General features: G+C 41.0%; 1 protein-coding gene across 1 annotated transcript in view; it reads left to right on the top strand.

Annotated features, from left to right (window-relative positions):
* Window positions 1-1,108: 1,108 nt before the first annotated feature.
* LOC124165432 (RISC-loading complex subunit tarbp2-like) overlaps window positions 1,109-20,198 on the top strand; it is a 55,471-nt gene continuing 36,381 nt past the window's right edge. Inside the window, exons 1-4 of the mRNA XM_046542841.1 lie at window positions 1,109-1,230; window positions 1,310-1,493; window positions 1,565-1,694; window positions 14,353-14,555. Of these exons, the coding sequence (XP_046398797.1) occupies window positions 1,352-1,493; window positions 1,565-1,694; window positions 14,353-14,555 (475 nt within the window). The 5' untranslated portion in view covers window positions 1,109-1,230; window positions 1,310-1,351. The remainder of the gene's footprint in view (window positions 1,231-1,309; window positions 1,494-1,564; window positions 1,695-14,352; window positions 14,556-20,198) is intronic.

The following is a 20,198-nucleotide window of genomic DNA, read 5'->3' as shown; positions in this document are numbered from 1 at the left end:
TTTGCGTAATAGGAGAAAGATTCCATTACTTAAGTAAACACTCCACAGTTATAGACAAAGAGGGTGACCCAATTTTCCTTGAGGTAGATGTATCTTGCAATAGCTCTGGTACAGGGAAAACAATGCTAATCCTGAAACCATAGACCATAACAATACTTCACTAGAAATAAGCATGCAAGTTTGGATATCATTTCATGGAAGATAATTATTTAATTATGAAAGGAGGACATTATTTCGTAGGAAGTTGTTCATGATGAGTACCCATTAAGATATGCAACATATCTTGGCAGAGGAGTCTTAAAATGAAAGGTTCTTATAAGTTAATATCAATCACTTATACGAAAGAAAGTATTCCAAAAGTAGAAAACGAGAAAAGTGAAGAATATTTTATACCAATGTAGTAGAAAATAAGTTCTTACTTCAAAATGAAAGAGATTAAAGTTTTAAGAAATGTAAACATCGTAGAACACTTAATGAATAATGCTCAATTAATGACAATTAAACAGTTGAAAGGACAGAGTTGAAATAGCAAATTACATACATAACCAACAAAATGATTAGCATTAAACAAACGAAAGCATAGCACTAGCGATAAATGAGTAGTTTGAACACTAGAAAAACTGCTAGTACAATGAAAAACATATTGAAATATAAGGAATACAAGACACCATAAAATTTTGAAAACATGAGAAAAGGTTAGCTAATCACAGGTTGAAATCAAAATGGAATAATGAAGGAAACAGAATTACTCACATTTTCATCACCAAATACATTTCATACCCATGCAATTTTGCAATAACCAAGATCATTGAGACTCGTATCCTTCATCGAGCACATTCCAAAATCGTAAGGGACACTGTAAGCAATAAAAAAAGTCTGCAGTTAACACTAATGATTATCAATAAGCCTCAATATCACGTTTGTTTACATCGAGATTCAATATGGCAGCCCCCAGTTCATTACTGCACAGAAAAACAGGCTACACCAGCGCCTCTATGTTGGGTAGGCCGTTGGACCACTGGGACTGGGGCTCCGGAAAAATCGAATCGAAAGAGGTTTTCTATACGATATATCGCAGTTCTGTCGCCCCCTTGCCCGTACTGCCATTTGATTTCGGAACGGTTTGGCAGCACCGGCAGTACTGCCAGTGAATCTCGGAACGCGCTCGGTATCGGGGCTGGTGGTTAACTGTGTGTCGTGACAAGTGTATTGTGCTGAATAATTTAAGAGGTATGTAATAAGTCATCTCACGTGTTTATGGTTGTAGTGAATTGGTTAACTCTCATGCCCTTTATTTTGTGTGTATTAGGTAGAAACACTCCCTTAGAATTGGGGCGTTAACCGGTACATCATGGCCACGGCCAAAACGCCGATGTCAACTTTGAATGAGTATATGCTGAGAAAGGGATTTACTCCTCAGTATGAGCTCATTACGGATAGTGCTGGACACGATACTTTCTTTCAGTACGTCGTGACAGCAGGAAATGTCCGAGGTATGGGCGATAATCCATTGCTTATGAAGTACTCAAACTTTTCGTTGCTATTAAAACTTGTTCTGTTTTAGAGACGGGAAGTGGGCGTTCCAAGAAAGAGGCGAAGCATAATGCTGCCTTAAAGGCTTTGGAAACATTGGCCAATTCTGATAAATTAGTTCGTGCGCAGCTTCTGGTTACAAGTGGCGTTACCACAAAAGTGTAAGTGCGTTTTTTCCAACTTTTGGTTTCATTATTGTGATCATTTTTCCTTTTGTATCCGGTCCTTTTAGTGGGGATTCCGCTTGCAAGAGAAAGCCATTTTTAATTTTTTTTGTCATTACGACCTCTCTCATGCAAGCGTGATTAACCAAAGAATTCAAGTGCCATGTGGGTGAATATCACTGGGAGGTAATATTTTATCGGATGATTTCTCTGTTAGTTACCATTTCTGCTGGTTTTTATGTCGTGGAAAGTGCTCAAAAATTACTTAATGTGTTGTCAATGTACCGAGGTGCTGAAGGAACTGGATGATGTAATATTGGACTAAATGTAGTTATGTGATTGACCCCTTACCTACTGTACCTCTATTTTCTATTTGTACAAAGTTTCTATAGGTTTTAGGTTATTCCGTTATGAGTATCATAACATGCCATCGAATGGAACTCAATATCTTAGGCCTTGAGTAAGCATTTTTCATATTTTCATGAAAATGTGAAACAGTGTAGACTTTCTGTCAGCATTCTGTTCATATTTTAGTTTTTGATGCCATAAATTGCTGATCTTACCTTTAATTCAATTCCTTCGGCAATTTTTAGATTTATGACAGAAAGCTAGAAGACTCCCAAGCATTAATGGAGAGGTATGCTTCGAGTTGAAAATTCTCTAAACACTTCGTAATATGGCACTGTTTCTCCTGCTTAGCTTTGGATGTGGTTGATGACGAGTGGCTCAAATCACTAGAATCTGATAACCAAGGTGCAAATAAGGGTGCCAGTGCAGGAAAAGTGAGTTGAGGATCAATCCGCCTGCACTCTGATTGGAGGTGAAGGGAATGAAAGGTTTGTCCTTTTTGTGATTCCCTCGGTGACTTACACTCTTCAAGTGTCCCGAGTCCTGTATCTCTAAGGAAGGGAGAGGGGGTAGAAAAAGGAAGGTAAATGGAAAGGAAACACCTCAAGCTGTTGACTCACTAGCTGTCTCGACTTCTGCAACCTTTGCGGTTCTCTCCGCAGTGCCTAAAGTCCCGTACTGTAACCAAAACGCAAATCCCCATCACTCAGATAATATACCCCAGCCAATGCCACTGGAGGAGCAGTGTGGTGCAGAGGAATGCCAAACAACTCTTTTCAATACCTTGCCTACATACTGTGCACCATTATCAGATATCATTACTTCCGGACATCCACACTCATTACTAACGTGAGTGCAACAATATTAAGCCACATGCTGACTATTGACGGAATGCTGGTATTGCTATCGACCACCAAATGCAATAGGATGGTTTCCTATTTTTTTTATTGCCTAAATTAAAAGATGTACTATAGCGTGAAATAAGTACTCCTGGAGTACTTATTTCACGCTTTATGATTTTTTAATCTATTTTTCGCGTTTAAATGAAAAGTGAAAATTTTCAAGCATGCGAAAACGCAACATCTAATTTTGAATGCTGGGAAAAATCCATGTGACATCATTCTGATTCTGGCTGCCACCTTGGTGCAAGGCTATGAGCACTGCTACGATGCAGGCTGCTAGCAGGTAGCAGAGTAACCTGCTAGCAGATAGCGCTTGGATTAATAAGGATTATTAATACCTTATCAAACAAAGGAAACTTTCCCACCATAGGCAGTTTTAATAGTTGATTGTTAAGACATGTTTCCATGAGCTCTGTGGCTCATGCATGCATAGGTAATCTCAGACAATGTAAAACTCCTATCTACTCGTGTAGATACTAGGCCACTGTGACGTCACGTGGAGTGGATTGGCATGGGCGCCAATCTGGCCTTTTTCAAATGAGGTTAAAAATGACCATTGACATTCGTCTAAACTGGGATTTCTAAAACCAAATAATTTGTATATTATGAAGACACTAATCGTGGGTAACGAATCACAATCACTTCTAGAGGTGGGTTAAACTGTTCATTTTTATGAACCGTTCACTTTGATCCTGTTCAGTAAAAAGAACAGTTCAAAATATCGGTTCATAGTGAACAGGTAGGGTCATCTGGTAGAAAATATTGTTTATCATGCGTTTAGAGTACATGAAAGCTTAGTGTGGTGTGCGATTAATAGGTTATTACAAGCTTGCCAAAGTTTGCAGATACAAACAAGTAATTTGATGTAATTTGGAGCCAAATATGTGTTTCCCACTATCATCAGTTGAGAACTCTTAAGCGACGCAGGGTAAAATATAGATTAAACCAGTTAAAAGTAAATATCTGTACGACCAACCTAAGAAAAACATAAATAGTGGATACAATGTACACATTTTATATTGTCATCATATACTCTTTTTTAGTTATAGACTTAGTTTTTGGCGCCTACGATGAAATTTTTTAACTTTTCCCTACCGTACACGTATATATTCGTGTGGACGTTTCCTGACCCGGGAGACCACGGGCGTATATATACGTGTGAGATTTTCCCGGTCAAGAAAACGAAACCCGTATATATACGTTTTCGAGCTCTCCCCCTTTCAGGACTGTCGTGGGTTTGGGTCGCATTTGTCTCGGGACCCAACGCTTCGGGGTTTAGGATTAACCCTCCGAATCCGGGAGCAGGTACCCGGACCCTTCGTCTTTTATAACCTCTCTCAGCGGTAAGGGACAGCGGTCATACAATTGTTTATAGAGTCAATTTTCGAAATAAATATTTGTTCATTTCTCAAGAAATATAAACTAAGAATTGAATTGTTTGTCTTTTGAGCAGCGTTTACAATTTTTAAACGTAATTCTACGACAAATATTAACTTATCTCGAGTTATGTATAAACATCAACATGGAAATTGTTGCTGCGTTAAATGCTTTGATAATGGCCTTAGAACTTCGTTTAAAATTTGACAATGCTCAGATAAAAATGAGGAATTATATTCAATGCCTGTAATTTACGTGCAAGCAACAATTATCCATTTGCTAAATACATATAAGCAATACATAAGTTGACCGCGAACCAATGCCGCAGGTATGGTCGTAAACCCGGAAAGGAGGGAGCACAACTACTCTTGGAGTCCGAGATAATACGGAGTCCCACCGTGGAGGGGTCGAAAAAGGTTCAGCGAGACCCTTCTTAACGAATGCCCTCCAAAAATGCTCCGTACCACGAGAAAGAAGAGTCTCTTGGGGAGCAGTACAGCAGTCAAGCTAAGACGAAAACTCCGCGGTCTCGAAAGGGTTAAGTGCGATGTGATGTGAAATGTGGATGCATCTCCAAAAATATTGTTTAAAACGCGATTCATGAACTTAAGAAACGATTAAACTCCTAGTTAGATGATGCACCTGAAAAAACAAAGTCCAAAGACTTTAATTGTTTCTTAAGTTCATGAATCGCGTTGTAAACAACATTTTTGGAGATGCATCCACATTGCACAATACAGCGCACTTAAAAAATTAAAATTTCATCGTAGGCGCCAAAAACTAAGTCCAAATATCAACTTGGTAAAGGGACCGAAAAAAATGTTTCACAATCATGTGTTCAATCGTTTCCTAAGTTCATGAATCGCGTTTTAAACAATATTTTTGGAGATGCATCCACAGATCCACAAATGTTCAAAATACGAAAGCAAAATGAACGCGATATCCCAACTGAACGCCCCGAGGAAACTAATATTTGATCTAATATTTCGAACGGTTCTAAAGAACTGATATTTTAAATATCAGTTCAAATATTAGTTATTTCGAACGGTTCGAAAGAACTAATATTTTAAATATCAGTTCAAATATTAGTTATTTCGAACGGTTCGAAAGAACTAATATTTTAAATATCAGTTCAAATATTAGTTAGAACGAACGGTTCAGTGGCTATCGGAGGGGAATAGTAGAGAAAGAAGGGGAGTGGCTCGGTCGTCTACGACGCACTTCGGCGGCCTTGGATGGCCTCCCTCGTAACCGCCATCTGTTGTACCCACAACGTACTTGCTCGAGTAAGCTGCAGTTCAAAATGCCTCTTGATGATCATACCTACTGTACCGAGTACGCCGCAATTGTGCAGTGCCAACATGAACAGTGAACAGGGTGTTTTAGAGAACGGTTCATTTTCGAACTGGTTCATTTCAGTGAACAGTTCGTTTTGGCAGTTCGGTTCTTTTTGACCCATCTCTAATCACTACCTTTCGATTTCTTTGATGAAGGAAACTACCCTATTTTCAACAAACATCAGAATGTAATGGGATCCCTGCCTAGACCTGGGCATGGGGATGATGATATCCATGGACTCTACTGTCCAATGTTTAATCATCTTCTGTGATTCCATCAAACCGGCCAGATCACTATGTTCTTACAGCTTTTACATTCCCACACGTAACGACTCATGTCATGCCTAAACCCGGGCCAGAAATAAAATTTTTGAATATTTTTCAATGTTTTGAAAATTCCATAAGTCTTCTGCTGAAATGATTAATCTGTAGTAACTGCTTTCTATTTTCTAAAGGCATTTTTCAATTTTCTAAAAGCCTCATCTTGTTCTCTCCCTCTTCCCCCCCCCCCCCTCTAGATGTGTGCCAGGCTTTTCTTTCTCAGCAAATCAGTCAAGAGGCCATGGCAGCAAAACGGGGAACAAATTGCCGTTGTAGCTTCCCACCCCCAACCGTTTATATAAAAAATTTCCAGTGAAATTTCTCAAAACTGGATTCATCTATATGAATGTACAACCCTGCCCTTAGTTAGAACTGAATGAGCTTGTGAATTCTTCTCTTCAAAGTAAGATGTAAATGGTTTGCTTAAATATTTCATTCCATGCACATGAGTGATGCTCACGCACATGCCTATAGAAAGAAGTGCACTGGTGTTTTATGATCCTATGGTTTTTCTTTCCAATGAGATGTGGGGCACAGGAAAGCATATTTATGGAAACTAACAATCTGCCCTATGGAAAACGTTTGATGATTAACCATCATTTTCTATTCACTTTTTGATTGTTTACTACTAATATATGTGCCCCTATAAGCACCGATTTACTTGTGTTTATTCATCACAATAATTTTCAATGGTTATTTTCTGTTTTAAAACTTCTATTTTGTTGCATGATACTTAACACACTACACCATGGGAACGATTGTGCTCTATAGCAGTTTCAATGTCCAAAATGTCATCTGTGTTCACTGATGTTCCAACGAGAGTATATTCCATTCAAGGTGGGATGTGGGCTGGGATACTTCGGAAAAATTCTTTCTTGGGTCTATTACACTTTGTCTTACTGAACGGCACATGATTGAATTTCCCTGGCTCAAGAGTTGTGTTGTTGGAAAATGCCCGGTTGTATGAGAATATTATGAGGACAAAATTTTGGAAGATGAATGAGTTTCAAATAGTTCCTGAGCTGGCCGCAATCAGACGCTAATGAGCTAAGCCGAAAGTCATTGTTAGACACCTTTTGGGCTAATAGGTGATTCATGCAGCAGTTGACCTCCAGAAACTGGGAACTTTGAAGCAGGTAGGCTGAAAAAGGTCAGTGGGTGAGAAAAGGGAGGGCGCGAAACACGTTTCTATTGTTCTCGTGTAACTTCATATTTTTTGGAGGGAGAAAGAGGGAAGGGTGAAACAAGATTCTATTATTCTCTTATAACTGGATATTTTCTTTTGAAGCTTTTCATTTATGGTCTTCGTGATGCGAACCCTGCGCGAGCTGGGACCTTTTCACCTTTTGTTTGATATTGGAGAGGAGGAAAGCATCGGAGGAGTGGCCGAGGGCTATTGAATGGAGGGGTAGCGGATTTTGGGAATTGTGCTACGTAGTTACTATCCCATGGCACTGAGGTTCTCCTGGTGGGGAAAGCGGGGATTTTTTGGATTTTTTCACCCAATCATTTTTGGCTCCCCACGTCGAACTCTTTTCACCGCTCTAATCCACGAATTTGATGTAGTTCGTCAACTAGTCTATAACGGCACTGCATGCACTAAACGTTGAGTTCTTTACAATTTTCTAAGTCAACTACCAACGACAGTGTAGGCCGCAAAATTCAGAGTATTCGAAGTATTCGAGGTTTTCGAGTATTCGCGGATACTATTCGCACATCTCTACTTTTACTGCCACCGTTGGTAGAGCGGAAACTGCCAGGGGCTGATTTATCGGCCTAAATAATTTCACTTTTTTTTTTCGTGATTGTGGCCTTTTCAACGGCTGTAATTTATGCAAACCCCCATAATATATCTATGGTTATAAGATATAAACATATCTTAAGAATTGGGAAAAAAATCGAGACCTTAAATATAATTAAGTAGCTGAAAAATTTTTAAATGTGAAATGTTGCTAACTCCGGAAAATAGCCTTGGCAGTCTTCATACATCCCACATCCTGAAATGGGCTGGTAGTGAAAGGGTTAGGGTGCCTTCACAGTTCGGCGTTGCGTTGACGCCGCAGCTAGCGAGCCCATCAGAGCCTGTCTTTGAGAATTGATGACGTCACGTCTCCAGCTCGCTGCATCGTCGCAGAAAAACTGAACCTGTCGGATTTTCTCTGCGTGAAGGCGGCAGTACGCCGGCGATTTCGAATTGGTGTTTGTCTATGGGAAGCTTAGGTATACAAATATGCAAGATTAGCTCCATTGGGAGTGACAAATGCTGTTTATTTCATTATTTACTATTATTTTGAAGTGTTAAGCATAGATATTTCGTATCTTTCCTAAATATAGGATAAATGTTAACCCTAAATTATATTACAATCACTGAGGAGCGTAGATTAGCATAAATCATACCCGTCAATTGTATCACAAGCTAAATACGGCTTGAGAGCTCCTTGTTGGTGACTACGGTCGTTTAAATTCCAATTGATATCTAATAATTGTGCCCCCATGATCTACTCAGTTAGAGCTATTTAGATAACATGACTAGGGGAATCTATTTGAACAACAGTTATCATTAATAAATATTCCTGATAACATTCCAAGTTACTCATGTTCACTGAGTGTATGTAAATAGCTATTTTTCGAATATTCCAAGTTGGGAAATAAAATTTAAAGATCATAATAATGCATAGGCAAGGGCCATCATTACATGCATGATTATTGACATTATGGTCGCCATATTAACTTCAAATGCTATTTATAGTTGCGAAGAATATTTTAAGAAATGAAATTGCATAAAAATACACAAAACAACATATTGTGACGGAACGCTCCCGTGAGCCATGCACCGTCGAACTGAGATTATTATCCGAGTTCTTAATTTTTCGTAGGTTCTGGGGCTCGCGGTCAAGATGGGAACTCGCGGCATTAAACACAATGGCACAGCAAGGGGATGAATGACCTCGTACACAGCGAATGACTGTCATACAAAAATTTATTAGAGAAAAATAAACGAACACTTCTGTCCTTAAACGCTAATGAGGGATGGAATAGTGATGCTGAATTAGGCGAGACATCAATGATACACTTGCAAAAATAAAAATGAAGCAAATATGCCATACACAAAAAGAAAGAGAAATCTTATATCTAATAAATGAGGGATGAGATGATTATTGGGGTAAATGAACAAAAATGGACAAAAATAACACTGTGTAAGGATCACCTCTGTCAGCTCGGCTTCCGTTTTCACCTTCCTGCGCCCCATCCCAACTATTACCCACTCCACCTCTAGCATCTGAGCTAGTAAGCATATCAGATACCTACACCTCTTCCTTCCTTCTATTTCCTCACCCCCTTCCCCGAATCATCACATTCTTCATTTCCACGGGAGCGCATTGTTTCCTCTCTCCCATGCGAAGCCTACCATGGGGAACTGCAAAGACAAGCACTGCGGCAGGGGGAGGGGTGCGCCGAGAGAGAGCTGCGAGGAGACAGCGCGTGGCAGTGGCAGCAGTTAATGTATCGTCGCTGAGAGTGATCACAATAAAAAACCTGTAAAGAGTGTCTCTGAGTTTCCTTCACAGAATCCCTGCCAAATCGGTGTTGATTCCCCTTTTGAGTGATCAGGGGTCTTACAACTGTATACTCTCAGAGATTGCTATGACACGGGCACTCGAAATCTTGCTGCACTTCAAAGGCAATTATGAGTAATGTTCGTCGTTCTACTTTCAAATGTTACATGCTCCACGTTCTGTTCAATCAAAAATGAGTCTGACGTCAACCAGAAGGGATGACGAGAACGGGAGAATCGTGATACAATTAAAAATGGTCTTTAGACCGAGAAAGAGAGACGTGAGCTTGTGTCAGAAGCCACATGAGTATTAGGATGACACACGTGCACACTGGGGGACTTTCTTCGTACAGGGCGCGTGGGCTGGCTGGAGCGGGGGAGGGATCGGGATTATTTCCCCGTCCCGGGAGAGGGTTTAGAGTACTTAAGTGTCAAAGACGGCGGGTCCGAATCCTGGCCACCGGGTCACGATGCGTCGATCGCGGGGAACCACCTCCCGCAAATCCTTGGACGATGTCGTGATGTCCTGACGAAAAAGCAAGGACACTTTTCTCGTGTCTCGCTGTACTCCACGCTTCTCTCTCCGCACGCCCTTCCCCTGGTCGCGTTGCCCGACCTCCAAAATGCCGCTTTCTCTCGTCTGCCGCAGCCCCGTCTTGTCGCCCCACCTTGGCACTGTCACAGCTGACCTCCGTCTTCTCTAGCGGATCAACTGCCGCTTTCTCAGGAATCGACCTTACATCCCACAATACCGGGCCTTATATACCCTTTACAAAACAAAAGACATGCTAAATTCTAGCAGACAACACAGGAAAAAGAAAAGAAGGTCGCTCATCACTCGCTGTTGCCGCGCGCCAATATGAATCGGGGAGAAGAGATGGACGCAGAATGCGCCGTGACGAGGCTTTTCGTCACATCGCCCCCCTGCATGGATGCATCTCTTTCCTAAGGGGTGAATGAAAAAGATGTGTCCAAACGAAAGAGATGAATCCATGCATATCGCGGAAAGAATAAGCCAGATGAACGAGCAACAAACTAAAACTAAACTTGAGATTCTAAATAGACCCGAGAGCAAATGAAAAAACTTATGAAACAACCCAAGCTGGGTATCAGACACCTTAGGTGTTCTTAACAAGACTAAATCCCTGACATGAAAATTTGAATGGGTCTTGTTTTGACTACGCTTTCTTTTGAGCCCAGCCTTTTTTAACTGGCGGGTGGCAAACAAAATTTATTTTCCCTCCCGATTTCCGAATTTTCAGTAAAAATCATTTTTGATTTCATCGTTTCCGGAACGGTAATCATCGAGAGACAATTTTCCACTTCTTTTAAAAACGCTATCGGGTGATCGGCGTCTCGAGCGGAGAACACGGGCTTCGTCAATGACTCACTTGATAACGTCGCCGTTGCTACTGGCGTGCCGCTATCCTTCAATGCCTCAAATTCCGCTTCGAGCGATTTTACCCTGCGTTCGTCTATTTCGACGGCATTTTCCTCGTGCTTTTTAAGATTTGCAATGTCATTATAAGAGCGTTCTAGAGCGTCTGTGCGCACCTCTAGGTTTTCAACTTGTGAATCAACCACCCTTAGACATTCATCGCGATCATTTTTCGCGATCTCATTCACCTTTTCTAGGCAATGAGTTTCACCATTGTTTAGTTTATCTTTAATTACGGACTTTTCCTGCCGTAGAATATCATGACAACTATTAACTTCCTGCATTAGAATATCATGACAACTCCTAACTTCCTGTCGTAGATTATGATTAATTTCCTGACGCAATGCTTCATTATTCGTACTCATCTCAGAGCGCATGCTCTGTATGGCTTCATTATTTGTACTCATCTCAGAGCGCATGCTCTGTATGGCTTCATTATTAGCGTTAATCTGAGCGCTCATACTCTCGTTACGAGCGTTAATCTGAGCGCTTATCTTTTGTATCATCAATAAGATTGTTTTATTAGACACATAATCATCATTAGAATCGTGACTCGATTCGGTTCGGCTGGCTTCGCCCCCCTTGTCACCTTCACGCTGTGTTTTACTTTGCCCATTCATGCCGGAACCCGGCGTATCTAACAGCATTCCCCGGAATGTGTCAGTTAAATCATCGGTTCCCGAATTCGCGCTCTTGTCGTCGGAGTCGTCTACTTCGTTCGCGACCTCCCGATACACGGTAAACGCGGGTGCCTTATCGTCGGACGTATTCATAATTGGATCCCCTTAAACAACAGGAATAAAACAAAGGGATACCCCAACGACCCGTAGACCACCATTCATCGGCCACAAACACCAAAAAAAATAGAAAAGAAAACCAACAACGCAATGGTACAAGAAAAACACACAATCGGATTCAAACTTGAGAATGGATTGCCAATGGCGTGACACTATAACTAACAAATGGTCGACTAACCTGAACCCAATTACATAATAATCACGAGTTCGCTCGTGGTCACGCGCATTCATATGGGTGAAATGCACTAATAGCTGACGCGAGCGCCGAATGATCAAAATGTGCCAATACAGTGGCATCGAAAACGAACATTAAAATTTAAATGCAAATCCCCTCGTGATCGCGCCCCGCGTTGTTGGGCGCCAGATGTGACGGAACGCGCCCAACACGCCGTGTGATCAAAACGTGCCAACCTCGTGGCATCAAAAACGAACATTAAAATTAAATGCGAGTCCCCTCGTGGTCGGGCCCCGCGTTGTCGGGCGCCAGATGTGACGGAACGCTCCCGTAAATCCTTGGACGATGTCGTGATGTCCTGACGAAAAAGCAAGGACACTTTTCTCGTGTCTCGCTGTACTCCACGCTTCTCTCTCCGCACGCCCTTCCCCTGGTCGCGTTGCCCGACCTCCGAAATGCCGCTTTCTCTCGTCTGCCGCAGCCCCGTCTTGTCGCCCCACCTTGGCACTGTCACAGCTGACCTCCGTCTTCTCTAGCGGATCAACTGCCGCTTTCTCAGGAATCGACCTTACATCCCACAATACCGGGCCTTATATACCCTTTACAAAACAAAAGACATGCTAAATTCTAGCAGACAACACAGGAAAAAGAAAAGAAGGTCGCTCATCACTCGCTGTTGCCGCGCGCCAATATGAATCGGGGAGAAGAGATGGACGCAGAATGCGCCGTGACGAGGCTTTTCGTCACAATATGTATAGTGTGTTTTGCTCGAAATCATAAGATGATATGCTCCCATGCCGATTTTTAGGAGCCAATGCATTTTGCCTTTCATTTGTTTTCGCAACGCAGAACTGTGATGGGCTCCAACTTGCTGCGATGAGTTAGCTCTGCCCCCAAGTATGCAACACCGAGCTATGAAGGCACCCTTAAGGGTGGGAAATATGTGTAGTGGGAGAAATCCACAGACAAACCTGGATCCCCCCCCTATTTCCGTTTGAGCACTTTAGCCTGTAAAGCTACCGAGGCATCATTCGTCCCTATTAGCGATGTGCAAGGAGTGCTTGTTGATCTCGACTCGAGTTGAAAACTACTCAGGAGTATCGAGTCGAGTCGAGTTTGGTCATCTCTGGATCTGGCAATATGATAATATATATGCGACAACATATTCTAATTTTCAAATCCCTTTGTGAATTTTCTGTCCTGAATGCTTAGCTTGATGTAAAAAGTGAAAGATTATGAGGAATGTTGATGGTAATTGCGTCTGTATTAGGAAATGAATGAAAATTAAAGAGTCTTGAAAAGTTCCATAAGCAATATGGGAATGAATTAACCTATGGTAATATGTGGTGAATTTAATTAATATTTATATGTATATGTAGCCGAACTGCCAGAAACAGCCCTGAGTAAAAGCATTTGCACCATTGTGATAATGCTTCATGATAGCGCTTCCTGTCGGCAGATTTTTGAACTTACTGGCATCGACAACACTGTAACCGAAACTACTCGACTCGACTCAACATTCGTAATGCCACTCGAATCACTTGAGTTAAGTACCAACTACTCGACTCGAATTTTCGAGTACTCACACATCCCTAATCCCTATGGATATTTGTGGACATAACTGGACAAGGTGGTAGTGTCCACACCTTGTGCGGTAGTGTCCGCAAATATCCAGTGGGAGGGATGATGCCTCGGTGGCTTAGTTGGCTAAAGCATTTGACCAGAGATTGGGGCATCCAGGTTCAAATCCCGGTCAAGGCAAATGATTTTTTTCTCTGTGAATTTTTCGTACAATTTGTGCTTTGCAAGTGACTCCTGTAAAGTTATCTCCGTGGCTACTCCCAGGATACTTCTACATCTACATAATACCCTGCAAGCCGCCTGAAAGACGTGTGGCAGGGGGTGTTAGGACACCAGCCATATACACATAAAAAATGAAGTGCTCTAACGAAGATGGAACTAGCATTTATTGAAGTCCTTTATGGTTCGGGGAAAAAACGAATTCCCATATCTATCCATTCGGCAAAACATCTCTCTTAATTTATCGCTTCTATCGGACCTAGAAATATAGTGTGGCTCTAATATTATGTTCTCTGTGTCACTCTTAAAGATATCCATTCTCAATTGTTCAAGCAAACTAAGCCTAGTGCGTGCAGCCTCCAAGTCTCAAGCGGTTCCCAGCCTAATTCGCTTAAACCATATATGCGTAGTTTTTGAGGTAGGTTTTGCAGGAAGGTTTTGTCTGATTGTTCTGCAAGGGTTGTGGAAAGCAATTTGTTGTCAAGCAAGAAAGAAGAGTCATCATATCGTATCATTGAACTGTCGTGATTGAAAAGTTCCACAAGCTGGATTGAATTACTGTTTTGATATGTTCTTTGTGGTGATGGGTGTGCATGTGTTGCAGGGCACTTGATAAGGATGACGCTGCGTCTGTGGCTGTCTCCCCGTATGCTGAGCAGGTGACGGAGAATTCTGTTGGTGCGCTGGCAGAGCTGTGTGCTCAACAGAACCTCAAAGAACCAGAGTACCAACTGGTGGCTGAGTCTGGTCCTGCGCATTCGAAAACATTTGTCATTCTCTGCCAGGTGCTTACGCTAAGGGAGCAGGGTGAGTAGCCATTGTTTATTGTCATCATCATGATGACAATCTATGATGCATTTTCAAGGGATTTGAAATGAACTTGACTTGAATCGAACATAAGGGATGTCAGGGAGTCTTAAGGCCGGATAACAGAAAAAATTAGCAAAAACAAGATTCATGAAATTTTGAAAGATCAATGAAAATTTTACTAAATGGTGTACGTATAAAAAAACTAGTGCGTACTGGATGCTATCTATCATACCTCAGAAGAACTAGCAGCGAATTGCCGCACACTATGTTGAAATGGAGTCAAGTAGTTGTTAATGGCTTGTCTTTCTTTTTATTTTGGGTCCTTTGATTTTATTCATTATGTTATTTTTCTTTCCAAGATGTCTTCTTTCATGATTCAGTGATTGAGTTCATGTAGCATGGATGTAAAATGATTGAAATAAATGTCTACGACACTGACGAGAGGGAGACAATGGCACAGCATTCAGTCGACGTGGGTCTGTTAATGAAGTGAGAATAAAGCGTTAGTTTTCCCGAAATTTCCCGACTTATTTTCTGTGCAACTCTTCCTATCCTTCTCTGATGGATGATGACAATGATGAGAGAGTCACGGCAACTTACAAATGCTTGGGACAGAATGCATTCTGGATGAATGACATTAATGGTGAATAAATCTGTTACCTATTTGTAAACACTGCAACTCATGATATTACCTTATAAGCGTGTGTAAGAGGCGCACACGTGTAAGAGGCGCACCCCTATTTTGAGGATCGAAGCTATAAAGAAAAAAAATTGCGGCATTTTTTTATCCTATCGTGCGGTGTTGCAGACGTATGCCTGGAATTTCGACAGTTATCGAAATTTCCTCTTTCAGTACTGTTTGAAAGAGGAAATTTTGATAACTGCGGCGGTAATAGTGGCATAAGAGGGAGTAGAAAAAGTTCCGATCCTCTCTTCGCATACGCCATCGCTCTACGTTGCTTGTCCTACTCATAAACAATTTTGTTTAAAAGCTCTCACAGGAGTATTGCAATAGAATTGCAGCCGTGGAAAATTTTAAGGCAAAACGCGACAGGCAGATAGCATGAACATTCCCAAGAGATTGGACAACAATCGGGGCAATCTCAGCGCCTTAGGATAATAACCACCTCATATATTTAAGGCCCCTTGCACACAGACCGATTTTGGACGGCCGGTAAAATATCGGCCGTCCACATTCCAATAGTGAACAATGGGAGAGCATTGGAGCTTGCACACGTACCGAACACGCGCCGGCACCGGCTAAATGCCGGTTAGCTGCCGGCCATTGTCACTGTGGATCGCCGTCGCCGGCTCAAAAACATAGCAACTTATCGTTTGACCGGTTAAAATCCGGCGTGTGTGCAAGCATGGCTTCGCCGGTAAAATATCGGCCGATATTTTTTACCGGCCATCCAAAATCGGTGTGTGTGCAAGGGGACTTTTTTCCTTTCCTGAACTCCACAGGAAAATAGGAAATTATCAAGTTACAGTCAATGGAAACGCATTTCATCCCTACCCCATCTCACCAACTGACCTTTTTCGGTCTACCAGGTTCAATTCTCCGAGTTTCTGGAGGTCAAATGCTAGGTGAGTCACCAACTGAGCTCGAAAATATATCTCGATATCTTTCAGCAATTGTATGACACGCACGAGGTTCTAAAAAGAATTAGACCTAACGCGACGTATATCTGACAGCATTTAAGTTTTTTGAGCTCTAATTGATTGACACAAAGATTTATAGCTAAAACAAGGCTACTAATATTCAACTTAGTCCTAACAGCACAATTTCGGAAGAAACAAGCGTAGCATAAGCGCATTCAAAGGAGACGAGACGGACTGGAAACTTCAGGCAACGCAAACTGCGTATATCACATTACTGCGCCTTCGCCTCTTCGCTTTAAAGGCAACGACGTCACATGCAAGATCGAACGTGTTCTTCCCTTGCTCCTTCGCTCGTAGCCTCGTAGCTTGAAATATGGAGGGGAGGGTGCGCGCTCCTTCCCCTCGACCTCTCCTTCAGCGCTAATCCAACAATGAACACACTCGTTCGAATTTTTTAAACCGCAGGTTTTGACACCAATATAATTTTCAGTTGCAAAAATCCTCATATTAGCGTCTGAAGATAATTTTTGAAAAATCAGGTGCTCAGCGCAATGGAAATTTCTCGGCAAGACAGATGTTGACTATTAACCAGGTATGTCCTTCAAAACTACGCGTTTCTCTACGTTTGATAAGCGATTACTATATGCAGTATAAATGCCGCGGTATGCCCACTCGTGGCAGTAAATTTAGCGTGCGCTCCGGAGCGAATCACCCCGCGCGATCTTTTCAATGTTCACCTCTGGGATACCAACATGACGGCGCGATGCTTACTAGAAATTCAAACAGGAGCATTTTAAAAATACGTCACTATGGGAGAAACTCCCCTACCTGCTGCTTGTTTTTGACCCAGGGTTTCGGATGACTGACTCATGCTAAAAACCAAGGCCACTCAGTTCCCCTTGGACTTGGGACCGGGGAAGGGGAGGGGGGGAAGATAAGAAGTTTGTGTAAGAGGCGCACCCCCATTTTTGGCTGCAATGTCTGGGAAAAAAGGTGCGCCTCTTACACGCGTTTATACGGTATTTTGTTCGGAACGTACGTTGGCATCAGTGGAAATGATGAATCGTTGTGTGAAGGGACAAGTGATTAGAATAACCCGTTCAAATTCATAACATGTATGATTAAAAGTTATTAAAAAAGATTCAGAACATTTGAAAAAGTTCTTCCTCTGTAAATTGTGAAGGTAGAAGTTGTGAAAGTAATCTGGATGAGACAACCTGTAAATGGAAGAAAAATGGCACAATATTTTTACAATAAAACTAGAACATCAGTATTTTGCACCTCGATATTTTTCAATGAGCACCTGTCGCAAATTCCATATCATTTTCATGACCACGGACATGAACTTATTGGTAATAATCAAATCCTCCGAAAGGAGTTATCCCACAACGGCAAGTTACTGTAAATAGTAACCGATTGTGAATTTGAACTGTTTAATTTAGTGTTAGTAGTCGCAGCTAATCTTATAAGTGTGGAGAATGGGAGTAATTTGGGAAAAACTAGCACTGTCTGCACTTGAAACAACTGGCTATTTCGCTCGTGGATTTTCAAAAAAATATATGAACCCTTGATTGGAAAAGAGTGCTTTCACTTGCAGAAACGGCATCTGAAGAACAGTATTTGAAAGAAAATGCTGATTCTTACTGCTGCAAAATGAGTGTATGTCAACGTCAGGAGAATTCATCTTCATGATTGTTGGAGCTCAATGAATGAAAAAGTAGGTTAATCATTTTTCAAGAAGGAAAATAAACAACTGTCATTCATGTGCCACGCATGATTCTGAGGCTGGCGAAATCCAGGATTTTTTTAGGACCCGGATCTCGGGATATTTTCGGATCCAAATGCATTTTCAATTGTCTGCTATGAAACGAAGTAGTTATTCAAGTTTCTTCTGGGTACATACAATCAAAGGAATGCTATTTAGATTTACATACACATTTAAATATTTTTACCGATAAAAAATCATTTTTATAAGCTTTCAGATCATTTTTAAAAATGATAAAATTTTTACACGCTCAGGACGTAAACCGTTATGCTTGCGTTTGGAAATGAAAATAGGTTCAATCTTCAGAAACTTTTGAAAGAAACCTTTGACTTAATTTTGATATTCCTCACATAAGTTTCCCCTGAATTTTGTCACTTTCTCATCACATACTGACTTGTGTTCCACCCTCAAATGCTTCAGTTGCGTTGAGGTGGATTTTGCACTCCCTAACGACAGTTTCACGTCACCGTGCACGCTTATGGGTCTCTTATTGTCAATAAAAATGTTTCTACACAATGAAAGACATTTTTATCGGTATATCATGAAATAGGGTAGTTTCCTTTGTCAAAGAAAACAAAAGGCATTGATTGCGATTCGTTACCCACCATTAGTGTATTCGTAATATACAAAGTATTTGGTTTTAGAAATCCCAGTTTTGACGAATGGCAATTGTCAATTTTAACCTCATTTCAAAAAGGCCAGATTGGCGCCCATATGATGCCACTCCACGTGACGTCACAGGGACCTAGTTTCTATATGAGTAGTCATGATTCATCATCAGCCTTCAATTTCCAATTCAGAATTTCCAATGTTGACCAAAGGGTTCCTGGGCTTCCATAACCTGATAAATATGTATTATTACAGTCCTTTAGTCCAAATTGTGAACAGTTTTAATTAGGAGAAACACACAACACACCATACACTTTATATCAAATTCCAACAAAAATTAGCAAAACAAACTGTTTGAAAAAACATAAATAAAAAATATCATGGCAACCTACCACATTGCAAAATGCCATACTATTAACGGAATGCCATACTATGAATGGAGTATCCTGCACTGGATAAACTTAAGTTAGCTAATGGAGCAGTAGCCTGGGAAAACAAAGAGCAGTGATGTGTAGCCATGTATGCAATAGAAGGCGAGTAGGTATGTAAGTTTGGCAGCTGGAGCAAAAAATAGTGTTACAGTCTCCAGAGTTATACAAGGAATCGTTGGAAAGAACTGCATTAAAATACTTGGTAGTGATGTGGTGCATTAACGAAATTATGACAAGTCTGGAGTAAAAAATGCAAATTTTGGATACATCAAGGAAAGGTCAAAGCACAGAGGTTAGACACGATTTTGTTAGAAGCACTGTTGCCGTAGGAAAAATAATTGCTGAATACAAGTCAACATAATATATATGGTAGCATATGTTTTACCAAAGGGGCTTTACAATTTCAAGCGTGGGAACTGCATTAATCAACAGAATCTTGTAGCTGATGGAAGCAACTACAGTAAAACCCCTTATTTACACTTTTCTAGGGACCCAAGAAAAAAAGTGTAAATTGCGGGAAAATGCAAATAGTGGGAAATAGAGAATTTTCACTTTTATTCATATGTTGGCTTTGGAAATGTTAATTTTTTAATTGTTCACTAGGCATTATGCCATAACATTGTTTCCCTCTGAAGCACAGTGTTTTTGCTGGCAGCAAAAATTAATAAATAATCCTGTTTTGTCTGCACTGAAAACATCTTTTGGGCTGTAACCTTTCAGAACTCTAATATATTCAGATTCTTTCCACTGAGTTGCTGTCTCTATGTTAACATCTTTGCTTTCACCACTCACCATCTTATATACAAGACTGTACCTATTTTTGAATCTATCCAACCAACCATTATAGATGCCGTGGAATCTTCGATTCCCAATCTTGTTGGGAAATACCTTTTCTCAAGGGCCTTTGGGCCTGTTTACACAATACATTAGAACGTACGTGTTAATTTCTGCTTGCATGAATGATTTTTGTGGACCGGAACGGGACATGTACGAATGTAGGCAGGGGCAGATGCAGGATTTTTTTCTGGGAGGGGCACAGAGGGCCTGACAGGCAAAAGATCTTGTCTTAATTGAGATTAAAAACAAGATATAACAATGACTTTACAAAATTCTCTTTATTTTTATATCAAAGTTATTCTTATTGAATTAAATGATTGAGCCTCCTTGAGTAATATACTAAACAAAGCGAACGTAATGATGACCATCAGGGGCGGATCCAAGATTTCTTTCTGG

The sequence above is a fragment of the Ischnura elegans genome, chromosome 9 (assembly GCF_921293095.1).
Source record: "Ischnura elegans chromosome 9, ioIscEleg1.1, whole genome shotgun sequence".
Classification (NCBI taxonomy): Eukaryota; Metazoa; Arthropoda; class Insecta; order Odonata; family Coenagrionidae; genus Ischnura; species Ischnura elegans.
The sequence above is the reverse complement of the archived record's forward strand: the minus strand, read 5'-3'. Positions and strand labels throughout refer to the sequence as shown.